This window comes from Anarhichas minor, unplaced genomic scaffold (assembly GCF_050575085.1).
Source record: "Anarhichas minor isolate MPS153535 unplaced genomic scaffold, ASM5057508v1 ptg000009l, whole genome shotgun sequence".
NCBI lineage: Eukaryota > Metazoa > Chordata > Actinopteri > Perciformes > Anarhichadidae > Anarhichas > Anarhichas minor.
The window spans coordinates 4,153,557-4,166,478 of NW_027466455.1; the positions used below are offsets into that span (position 1 = coordinate 4,153,557).

General features: G+C 44.3%; 1 protein-coding gene across 3 annotated transcripts; it reads left to right on the forward strand.

Annotated features, from left to right (window-relative positions):
• Positions 1-199: 199 nt before the first annotated feature.
• Positions 200-10,553, forward strand: LOC142946082 (uncharacterized). Of its 3 annotated transcripts, none has more exons than XM_076087146.1 (7): positions 200-335; positions 1,661-5,093; positions 6,673-7,377; positions 7,616-7,665; positions 7,756-7,817; positions 7,910-8,227; positions 8,670-10,553. In XM_076087146.1, exons 2-7 carry the CDS (start codon positions 1,824-1,826, stop codon positions 8,684-8,686), a joined length of 4,422 nt encoding a protein of 1,473 aa, XP_075943261.1. In that variant the 5' UTR covers positions 200-335; positions 1,661-1,823; the 3' UTR covers positions 8,687-10,553. The 3 variants fall into 3 exon arrangements, with proteins under 3 accessions (XP_075943261.1, XP_075943262.1, XP_075943263.1); XM_076087147.1 differs by having other exon boundaries at positions 217-342; XM_076087148.1 differs by lacking the exon at positions 200-335 and adding an exon at positions 380-791.
• Positions 10,554-12,922: the final 2,369 nt, after the last annotated feature.

Here is a 12,922-nt window from a genome sequence, read left to right on the forward strand (position 1 = left end):
TGAGGCCTAATTAGCAGCAGACCAGGTGGACGTATAGCCTATTAGCTCGTAGCCACAATTTAGTGAAATTATTTCTCATAAACGCCACTTAATGGTTTTGAAACGGAGGGGGGCGTTGTGCTGTACTGTTTCTGCGTGTCCACGCCACGGAGTGAACGCACACGCGCACGCAGAGCAGGCATCGAGGTCCCACATCCTGGTACTTTACAGCGTTGTCAAGGCAGCCTCAGAGAGCACGGCTGGCTGGCGGAAAGTAGCTGCAGTGTCCTGGCAACGAATCTATCCAAAAAAAACGTTCACAAAAACTGTCCCGGAAAGTTAGGAGTAACTAAAAGGTATCGGGTATGCATGTTTTTCTTCCACACGTTTCCGACCGTCGTGCTTTTACGACAACAATGTGCGGGGCTTCTCGCTTCTTTTCAGGCAGGCAGCAGACTCAGACAGGCGCCCGTCCGTGTGGACAACAGGGGGAAGAGCTTGTCCATTGTGCCGTTGAGAGAGACAGCGGTTTAGGCACGATTTACGCCCTAAATGTCGCAATTTTTCCACAGCGTTTCGGTGTGTTGTGCTATTTGCGCTTTAGCTCGGTCGCTTCGCCGCGTTTTCAATCAAATAGTCGCAGAATAAAGAATACAAATGGCTCTCGACAGATATAATTTGTGATAGAAAGGGACAGGTTTAAAGGGACAGTGTCACTCTGCTTCCTTCCTGGTTCCTGTAGCTCAACGTGAAGCTACACATTTCTACATATACGCGACGTGTTTATATCACCAAAGATGCCGTTGGACGGGGTATTTAATACTCATATGTTAAAATGTGACATTATAAGATTTAGCCAACTATAAGCTGTTCTCTGCCTCACGTGGAAATCGTGTTGTGAGAGAGGAGATGGGTGTCTTGGTCTTAGTAGCATTGTCTTTTGATTAGCATGTAAACCATTTGAACAAGGGTCTCTGAATAGGAACACTTGCATGAGCTCAAATGTGATATTGTTTTAGTAAAAGAGTAGAAGAAAAATTAAGAGTAAAGTTACAAAGTGAACTGAGTGTTATCACAAATGGTTTTAATCACATAATGTGAACGTATTGCATTTACAATGTTTCACGTGATAAAACCACAGTGGGCTGAAATGAGAATTCGTCACATCTTGTGCCTTTAACATGTAAATGTTACATGTGAAAAAGTAATGTTTTTTTGCATATTAATGGTTTGATCTTCACTTAACGAGATATCTAATGTGATCCAGTAACACAGCTCTGCCCCATATTCTCTCTACAAAGATAGTAATGTTCCGAGAAGTGCTAATTCAACTATATGTTTATTATTGAGGTCGTAGCTGGTGTTGCTGTTGTACTGGACAACATTATATTCAAATGGTAAACAATATCCTAAGCATTATAATATTAGGATTGAATTTAGGGCTGAGTTGTTGGATTGAATTGATTGAACTGGTGTAACTAATGAAATGGCCACTGGGTTTATTACATCTTATCAGTGTGTCCACTTTGTCCTCAGAAGGCCGGGATCTCCTTTTTAAAGACACATGACATGAAATGTTTTCGCTACTACCTGTTTGATAGATTCTTGCTTCAGGTCGCTCCACTGTTACCAAGTTTATTACAAAGTAACATGCAATTAACACTTTCTTTCTGTTCGTCAGGACACCCGCATACCGATGTGATGTCCGCGAGATTTAGCAGCCGCTCAGCAGAGCAAAACATCATGTAGAAAGGACACCATTTAAATTGATGCCAGCGAGGATTCTAGACTGACGGGATGAATTGAATCAGCGCGACAAGGGAAGAGCCAACCAGCACTGTTGGATGAGAACTGATGGGCCGTCCAAGCTGGCGATGCCAACTGCAAAAGATAAAGGTGGTTCAACGTCCCACCGCTACCGGCCGGCCTCAGAATACGATGATGCCACCCTCACCCAAAAGAGACAATACTGGAGAACCAAGAAACGAGAGCAGAGGGCCCGACTGACGGAGCGCAGAGGAAAGGGAACGCAAGGCGGAAAGCTCCTACACCTGCATGCCCCTGCAGTGGTAAATTCTACTTTATCCGACCCTTTTGTTGCTTTCTCTTCTCCTTTGCAGAGTAATGACTCATGCAAAACAGTTGCTGTCTCTTCTGCATCACAGAGTGGAAATACAGTCGGGGGCCGCTCAGTTAAAGCCACTGAAAACCAAAAGGAGAAGTGGCTCCATACAATGAAACTTGACAGGGTCTCGCATCAGTTGCCAGCATCATGTTCCATCTCAGCCAAAGCTGCTAGGGGCAACACAGCCACAGCGAGGCGTGCTGTGAGCAGAGCCGTTACCTCACCCACACCCAGTGGAACCCAGTTGAACACCCGTTCCTCAGTGCCTCCATTCATAGTGACCAGAACTACCAATGGCAGCTCCGCTGAAACAACGCCTCAGTCCTGTGTGTCTATGCAGGACGCATCAGTCCCCAAAACACAACATAAGGCACAAGTTGGGTTACACATTCAGCCCAAACTCTTACCCACCAATGTGACCACAGGCATGATTCTTATGTCTTCACCATGTGTCCCAGACACTATAAAGACAGAGGGCAGAACAGCGAACGCAACACCTCAAAGTGGAACAAAGAGTGCCGTGGTCACCTTGCAGAGGGTCAAAGGTGTTAGCAACTCCCATTCTTCCCCAGAGCCAGAGGAGGAGAGAGCAGCCAAGCGCAGAGAGCAATGGCGGATCAAAAAGCGAGAGCAGAGGGCAAAGCTGGCAGCTCAGATAGCTAAAGCCAGAGAAAGGACGCAGAGCGCGCAGGTGACATTTCGGAGGCAAACAGGACAAAAAACAGGACTTGTGGGAGGCAAGATTCTTCAGCATCTTCCATCTCAGTCGTTTTTGAGAGGAGCTGCCCTGATACAGTGTCCTACTCGGGTCAAAACTTCATTTACATCTGCCAAAAGGGAAAATGATAAACGGCAAAGTGGGGCAGGAAGTTTAGCTACAGTTAACCTGCAAGCAGATCGGATTAAGGTACAAAATCCACATGGGAACAGGACAACACAGACAGCCATCACATGTGACTCTATTTCTTTAAGAAAGCCAGGAGAGTCGATGAGAAAGTTTCCAGGTTATATACATCTTTCTAATGTTGCTCGAGGGATAGCACGATGTAAAACACCTAGGCAGAGGTTCATCGATGCCCAGAAGAATTTCATGATTCAAAGAAACATAAGATGTAAATCCCCATTACTTGCTTCAGTCTTTGGTACCAGAAATTTCCCCCAAATCGACCCCAACGACACGCCTGAGCAGATAATAGCCAAACGGCGAGAGTACTGGCGGATAAAAAAGCGCGAACAGCGAGCTAAGCTGTCGATGGAAGTGAAGTCTCGGTTGAAGGACAGGGACTCTCTGATGCGAAGAGTGAAACGTTACCAGTCAATCCTGGAGGAGATGAGGAGGGCCAGAGCACTGGCCCAGTCAGCAGGAAGCGGCCTTACCCACGCCTCTGAGACCATTGGAGGGTTCATCAAGGAGGACGGGACAGTGACCATTAACATTCCCCAGGTTCCTTCAGATCACAACACAGAGTGTCATGTAGTTCCTAATAACACCCCCATCACAAAACCTCAGCACCAACCTAATACGAAACGAAGAGTTATAACACCCATTCGTGTAAACCAGCCCCCTCCTCCCCTCTGCCCAGCTCAGGTGAAAGTCTCTTTTCCTCTTGCTGGGCAGTCAGTCAACAAGCCTCCAAAACTATTCCCAATCAGACAAAAGACTCAATTTGAAAGCACAGCGGTTCCTAATCCACACAAGTTAGCAATCCAAACCGTTAGTCAGCTCACACTCACTCATCCTCAAACCCCTCAAAATGCCGTTTCTGGAGGATCAACAGCGGGGTCCAACATCGGGGGCTGTGTCATGAAGATGGCCATCTCAAGTAATGCGACATCACTGTTGGCGCTCTCTCTGGATCCAGAGTTGACAGAGGAGGAGAGGATGGCAAAGAAAAGGGAGTACTGGAGGATAAAGAAGCGAGAGCAGCGAGCAGCTCGTGCTGCTCGATTGAAGCAGGGCGTCTTACAGGCCAGGGCCAGTGCGACCTTACAGAGGAGAAGGGCCCAGAAGCAAGTAGCAATAACCACCACACCACCAGGCAGAAGTCTTCCTAACCAGACAGGAAATGCACAAGCTCTCCCCAACAACAGTGTGCCAGTAACGCCACATGCAAATGAGATAAAACAAGAGAGTGAGTCTGTGCCAGAAGTTGACCTAAATTCTCAACAAGAACAAGCCATCTGTCCAGATATCAAAGCCCCAACCTCCCCACCACCACCTCCAGCGCCTCATGCGGAGCCTGACCCAGCTCTAAATGCAGACAGCCAAGCTACCACTCTGCTAGCCGTAGCCTCTATGAAGAAACTCCTGGAAGAATCACTTAGTACAGTGACAGAGTGTAGCAGTGAGCAGACTGCCATTAAAACAGAGTCAGCGGAAGAGGCCTCAGAGCAAGAGATGGAGCCAAATTTACCTCAGAATGAGTTGGCTCCTATTGCTGCTGACTTGACTTTGGAGATAAAAAGCTGGCCGCCGGATTCCGATGCCTTGGTACAGGCATGTTCACCAAGCCCTCATCTCAAGGACTCATCCCAAAGTAGCGAGACACTCCCACCTCTTCCCACCTCTAGCGAGGTAGTCCTGCCTCCCACCTGCGAGCACTCATCCCAAACCCATTCAAACTTTATAGTAAACCCCAACGTGGAAGCCTCTTTGCCACGCAGAACCCAGAGGCTTTGCACCAAAAAAGCAGACCATCAAAGCTGCTGTTCCCCAGAGCCGCCAAAGCTACATCACCTACCCATGGATCAACCACAGCAACAACAGTGTGAACAACAGTGTCAGGCACAGGAAGAATGCCGAAACAGCAACTCACGACCAGAACAAGGATATCTCAGTGTGGTGACCGAGCGCAGCGGTTTGTTCAGCCTGCAGAGGAAGAGGGAGTACTGGAAGCTGATGAAGAGGCAGCAAAGGGCCAGGTTAAGGGCCAGGCAGAGGGACAGACAGGGAGAATGCAGCAGTCGTCTCTCCCAGAAAAACATTCAGGTGATGTGACACATGGGAATAATGATCATTTTGTTCAATCCACAACACGTAGATGTTGAAACATTGTGTCAATGTTGTAACAAGTAGCTAATATTGAACTGAGACGGAGTGAAGGAGTCAGGGGGGGCAAAGTTTAGAAGAAGCAACAATCAATCACTTTACAGAGCTGGAGTCCTGCTCCCTTTGCTAGCTGGCTTCTGTTACAATAGCATGTGCGTTTGTTTCACCCCTTCTTTCTAAAAAGCTGAAACATGACACTGAGGTTTTTTTACCAAATTGAAGTACTTCAACAGTTACATTTTGATAAGCCTCAAAGGGTGATTCAGTATTTGTACAACTGTACTTTTTGAACATTTTCAGCACATTTTAGCAGTATCCTGATAATTTTGGGTACATAATCACAATGTGAAGTTTTCACACTGTTTCATTCTACCAGACCCACTGATTTCACATTCATGGGTTGACTTTTTCCACAAGCTCTGAGCACCACGGAATTGTGGTGTGTTTTCAAAACAGCTTGAGCCCATGGAAGTTACTTTTGACTCTTAATAATTACTGTTGTTGTCTACTCCTTTCATTTTCCTAGCGTGACACCACAAAATTATCATGTTTTCTCAAAAAGGAAACGGCAATGTCGGCTTTCTTGTCAGTCACCTAGCAACAGTAATCTCCATGCTTAATCCACTGGAACACCAAACATATTGAGAACTTGTTAATATAATGTCTAGTCGAGAGTCACGAGTTCCATTTGACAGCAGCTAAAATAATGAGACTTTCACGATAGGCCAATGGCTAAGGATATTTAGTTGTTGTTGAAAGCTAACAGTATGCTAATCAGCCTTTGTTGAAATACCACGGTATTCAATTGTGAACAGTAGTTGTTACCCAGGCAGTGGATTTGTTTTAGCAATGAGAAACTATTGATTTATAGAAATTTGTGAAACAGTGGCTAACAGCAATTTTGGCTCACTATAAATTCATACGAGCAAGAACATTAAGTTCAGCCATGATCACTGGAAAGTCTGTGTGTGACACACCTTATGAATGCGCTTCAGTTACCACCAACTCTCAAAAGTGCATGTGACTATTAGCTTTGTTTTTGCAATTGGGTAATTTGCATATCCACAATTTGCATATTTTACACTACATGTCTTCATATCACCTCATTTAAATTTGTGCAAATAGCTCAGGAGCACCAAGAAGCTATTTGCTGGGCAGCACTGTCAGATGCAACCCTTAATAGATGATGAACCCTGATTATACTGAATTTGCAGCTTAAGATACCAGTGCCTGCCTTGAGGCTTGTTGGTGAACACAAAGAGTGCAAGGTTTGTCGACATGGCCCGTGCCCTCTCCAGCTGAAACCTGAGTCATTACACCACAAACCTCTGTCTGGCATTTGACACTTGAACAGCAAAAATAGAGAGGAGTGTGACGGAGAGGGGCCTAGTTTAGCTAGGGGCAAACACATATGTGCATGTTTCAGAAAGATTATTGTCTGGTTGCTGTATTTAATTGTGCTTCCCTGTGAAAAACTGAGATAAATAATTGTTTTCCTGTTCATATTGTTGTCTTTTAGGCTTCAGGTGTTGTTACTATGAACACTGTTAAGGGTGTGAATCCTCCAGGGAAACCAGCCCTCCAGCCCAAGCCCTCCCTAGCTTCTCTGACTGCAGTGACCACTATCCCCTCTGTCCTGCTCGTTAGCCCAACAGCATGCAATGCTGAACAGTCACCTGACACACTCCAGTTCAAATTGCCCGTCACCAGTGTCTCCTGTTCACCCAGAAGTGAGCAGAGCCATGTGAACATTGGACCTTCACAGATCGTGTCCGACTGTCAAGGAGCTCATGAGAATCTGCAACAAGCCATGCCAAGTTCACGAAAGTGGATGTCCAGAAGCACAGACCTGGACTTGGCCCCCTCGCTCCCTACTCTGAAGCCCCCAGACAACCCACTGTCCAGCATCAACTTTCAACCCATTGAACCCCCTCTAACTCTAAATTCCACCCTCAGTCCAATAAAGATCCCTTGTTCTCAGCTGCAGAGTCCCACACATATGATACATACTCCTACCAAGTTGGCATCTATAACCTCCATGGTTCCACCAAAGCCCATCCCAGGGGAGTCTGAGGAGGACTTTCTGAGGAGGAAGAGGGAGTACTGGAGGATAAAAAAGAAGGAACAGAGAGCCAGGAAGGCCATTCGGGACAAAGGAGTCAGCCCAAGGAGAACCTCCAACAACTTGAAGCCCATTCTGCCTGCCCAGGACCCACAAACACAGGTATACTGTATATAAAAACTCTGTCTATTTATTATGGTCGTATTAAATGATGAAGAACAGACATTAGTCAAAACAAAACACCACTCAGGTTACATTCGTGCTGAAGTAGAAGATAATTGTATGTTTGCGGGATGAGATGTCTGTTCACAAATCGTGTATGTTTTGATTCAAGCATGAAGTTTGTCTATCGCAGTCATTATGTTTTCTCAAACCACAACCTTTTTCTCTCTGACTGTAGGATTCTGGTCAGTGGGTGAGTTCCTCTGAGGAGTCCGAACATCGAGTGAGGTGGGAAATTAGTATTACTGACATCAAATCAGATTTGCTGCAGGCTCAATGTGGGATAATAATGAATGTAACTACTGCTCTCTTTTTCAGCAATTCAGAGGACACCGACCCGGGATCGTTTTCATTCTCGGGTTACACAGCAGCAGTCGAAGGTGAAGTATCAACTATGTCACTTTGAACCGCCTAAATGGTTCAAAACGGACAAATTGGCACAAAACTTTTTCTCTTTCAACTGTCTCTTCAGATGATTCAGAGCTTCTGTTCACCGACTATGAGAATAATAACGGTGAGGAAGGTCCCGTCTCAGACGCCGTGTGGAGGAACCGCTACCTCATGGACTACGATCCGCTCAACCAGCTGCTGGTGTGCATGGTGTGTGGGGAGCTGCAATACTCCCACAGCCTGGAGGGAGTGATGGCCCACATCGACGAGGCCCACCCGGACACCCTGGCCCTGGAGCCCAGGGAGCAACGGCAAATACTGGAGGCCTGGGACGAGCAGGTGTCCCAGAGGGAACGCTTCTTCACCAGCCAGCTCCAGCAGCACAGCGGGGCCCTGGAAGGTACAGTATGACTGCAGACAAGATACGCGTCTCGAAGCTTGCCGCTGTATTTACGGTGAAGGGTCCGGATTGCAATTGAGCCAGAACGCAACATCAACAAGCATGACTAGAAGAGAAGCACAAACAACTTGGAGCATTTGTTTCTATTTTTGGAACCGAAAAATCTGCATGGTATTACGTAATTTCCCATGTCACTTATCGCATGTGTGATTAGGATAATACGTAGTTTGGAGACCGTCACAGATTCCTCCATATGAAAGATGTTGTAGTGTGTGACCCCCTATCTCCAGTCAGTCATGTACTGTGAAAACCACAACGACTTCAAGACTCCCGATTACTGGACAGCAAGTTGTGTCGGATGAACTTGGCTTTAGTCTGTGGAGCAGAACACCAGTATGCTGCTGTTTCTTCATTTGCCAAACTTATTGGACTTGTTTTGCAGAAGCACACAGGAACTGAAGAGCAGAGGAGAGGACTGCAGGAGACAACTGAGGACCACAGACCAGGAGAGAATGCCCACACTTTGTCTTATTTATTTATTATAATTGTATCAATGTGTTTACCTTCATAGAGAGTCACCTTGAAAGAAAATGCTGTATTGGGAACATTCATCCCAACGAGCAGCTTTACCTCATTTCCTACCAGTTTGGAATGTGGGTTTATGACAGTCAGTATGGACATTTTTTATATCGAAGCTATGATAACTAAGATTTTAAAGAACTACAACATTCTGGTAAATAGTCTTTGTACTAAGCTAGGCTAAAATCATCCTGGACCTATGAACACAGAGAAAAACCTATATTGAAATAATTTTATATTACTGCTCTACTTTCTAAAATCTTCAATTTTACCTTTAAGCCATTTTAATCCTTAACAACTACAAGCAGTCAGTGTTTCAGTGTTTGTGACCCCACATGTAATATCTACCCACACTAGTTGAAATGTTTCTCATTGCTGAACTTATAATTACATCCTATATTTCCCCTGACTGTGCCACTCTGCTCAACTCCTCTTCCTCACTACGCTACTTACTGTAGGATGGAGCAGTGGCCAGTACAGTTTGGGAAATATTTAATTCAATTCAATTTATTTTGTATAGCCCAAAATCATAAATCACAAATTTGCCTCAGAGGGCTTTAGCATCTGTACACATGCATTAGCCACCATAGGCTACTGGTCATACCAGACAAAGTAGTGTACTGAAATTGAGCAAAAGTGTGTTGATTTGCTTATGAGTCCAGCTTTCATTTTCGAATAGGATTCTGTTATACCTTCGTTCAATAGTTACAAAGTCTCGCTTTAAAACCAGACCGATAAACCACCATTAACTTCTGGAGCCACAGAGACCCAACTGACCTTATTCAGTGAGGAGCAAACTGGGACAAATGGACATCAAACATTGTTGAACAAATCAACTAATTTATACAATGGGTTAAAAAGACATCACATCATGCTGAACAACACTGACACATTAATATGAAATAGTTACAATTCATTAAACAGTCAATTTAGATTATAGCTATAAGAAAAGAAACGGTGTGACACACACAGCACAAGAGCTAAACCGTTCTACTAAACCGTTGCTCTTAGTTTTGTATGAAGATTTCCTCTGCTACACTGGCAGGCTTGCGTTCAGGTCCAAGGCTGTTCTAGACCCTCGTTAGTTGTTGGATTGTTGCATGGGTGTCCAGAACTGTTCTTCAAACCCCAAAGCTTACATATGTTCCTCCATGACAACTTTTTGTATTCAGACAACTTTTTTACAACTTTCTCAAATGTGTACAAACCTCCTGCAGTTCATATCAGCTTCACCATGTGACATAAAACATCTAACCAACCCTCTTCACTGTAAATACACAAAATACTAAAGTGGTTGTGAGATGTATGAGACCGGGCGGTTTCACAATATTTGGAGCAATGGTATTCATTATTTATTGAATCTTCTCTTATAGTGATAATATTGATGATGCATTATTCATATCTGTAGAGAGCTCCATGTTAGAGAAGTTTCTCATTTGTGAGTATTGAGAGTCCAAGGCTTTTCTGCATGAGTTAGTAAAAGGATGAACAGTTGTGTATCACTTATGATATACAGTCCCATGTTTTTGTACTATTTTCATTCAGAGTAAAATGATAAAGTTCTGTTCTGTTTGAGCACAAAGCTGTATAGAAGACTGCCTGCACAGCTGCAACACGGTGTAAATAGCTGGAAGCGACCAAGCTGGAAGCTACCTTCTGAGAATGTAATTCTGACTTGATGACTTGTTTACCAGTTCAAAGGGAATGTTTCAATGCCTTTTCAGTAATAAACCTTTTCTACCTTTGGGCTTATTTCTTCAGATCTTTTTTCACACATTGATTATGTAATTTTACCTCAGATCAAAATGTTCCAGTATGACTGGATAAACCTGTTGTTGGGGGCTCTAACCTTAACCATTCGATGTTAATGCCGAACCTCAACCATCTTGCAAGAGTTCTGTAAATTGAGGGTTACCATGATTTGTTACCATGATTTGTTCCATTATGGGCCATGACTACCACATGGCCCATAATGGAACAAATCTAATTTTATTCAACCCTGCTTGCCAGGCAACAGCCTCCTAAAAATGACGTTCCCATACAACTAAACTGCATTGTTAATTACGTTTTAAAGGGAATCGTATTTTCTCCCACATTATTTAGATTTTGATGTATCAGCAATACGTTTCCCTTTAACCCCGATCATTATGACGCCAACGGGTATATTTTCTGAGACTTGGAACTTTTCACAAGCTGTGTAGTGCTCACCATGACCAGTAAACTGGCCTTCATGTGTGAAATGTGTGAACCGCCCCTTCCAGTGTGTCGAAATTGTTGCCCAGCAGAATGAAATAACTGAAACCCTAAATTAGATCGGGTGCCTTCACTTTTTCTTGATCATCTCTGACCTAATTCCAATTGAGTGGACATGATTTGGAAAGGCACACAGCTGTCCGTCTATATAAGGCCTCACGGCTGACGATGCATATCAGAGAAAAAACAAGCTGTGAGGGGGAAGAAACTGCTTGCAGAGCTCAGAGACCGCGTCGAGGCACGATGCAAGAAATGCTACAACATTTCTGCTGAGTTTAAGGTTCCCAAGAGCACAGTGGTGACCGTGATTCTTAAATGGAAGAAGTTTGGTGCTGATGGTCACTCTGGCTGAGCACATGAAATCCTGAGTAGTGATGGGAGTAGTTTTCCAGAAGGTCAACCATCACTGCGACACTCCACCGATCAGGGCTTCATGGCAGAGTGGCCAGACAAAACCTATCCTCATCTGGGCAATATGATCGGGTGTTTTTCAGCTGCAGGGACTGGGGGCCTGGTCAGGGTTGAGGGAAAGCTGAATAGAGCGAAGCACATACATCTCCTCTGAAAATCTGGTCCAGAAAACTCAGGACTTTACACTGGGCTGAAGGTTCACCTTCCAACAGGACAATGACCCAAAGCTCACAACCAAGACAACACAGGAGTGGCTTAGGGACAAGTCTGAATGTCCTGTGGCCAGGCCACAGCCCGGACTGGAACCTAATCGAACATCTCTGGAGAGACCTTAAAATGGCTGTCCATCCAACCTGCCAGAGTTTGAGAGGACCTGCAGCGAATGGCAGAAAAGCCCAAACTCCATGTATGCATAGCTCCTTGCGTCATACCCGCTGCCATGGTGCTTCAACTAATAACTGAGTGATGGGTCTGAATACTTTTCTTTTTAATATACTGTCAAACATTTCTCAAGTCCCTTTTAAGTGATGTCACTATGGGGTATTGAGGGATTGCGATTGTTGAGGAAATACAATTACACAATTTTAGCATAAGGCTGCGACATAACACTATGAGATGCAAAATTGAACAAGGGGCATGATGTATGGGGGAGGGGGGCAATGACCCAACCCCACTTCCTATCCCCCCTACTTCCAGTGCCTTGCTCAGACCACACCCATCTTTGAACTCGACCTTCATTTGATCTCAATTACACATCTGTGAAGTTTCTTGACCGCATCTTTGACAGTTGCAACGCTAACTTGTGTAGTTGCTAATAAACCAAATCATTTTAATTAATGCATTCTGCACTTATTTTTTTAGCAAATGAGTTCAACACTTGACAAACAATTCACACCGATATGGATCCAGAGCATGACATTTCTCTTTTTGTTAACCATCATTTTGACATTACATTTCAGCTTTTTACTCTAATAGCCTCAGTGAGGGCTTTTTGAAGTTGACTTTAAGAGCACTGTGTCACATACTATTAGACACACAATAGACAGTGTTTGTAGAGGTGGGATCTGTCTCTCTTCTCTACACACTTGGACCAACCACAGCTGTAGGTGGCCCTTACTATCAGGCTGAAATCTGCAGCAAGACAATAAAACACAATATGAACATTAAACTTTCATTCTGTCAACTATCCATCAGGGGGCCACTCCTCTGGTTTCAAAAGGTCTGATTGTATAGGAGTATATGAGAAAATGACTCTACTTCTCACTTGATTTATTCCCTCAGTAAACAAAGACTTTTTTGATAAACATATAAAATAAATCAAAATGTACTTGTACCTAATTAGCATATTCAGAACCATGTTTATTGGCACACAGACAGAACACATCGCATTATCCTGATGTTCTAGAACTGATGTCACACAAGTTATGCTGCTGCTTGTCAGTTTGTCATTTT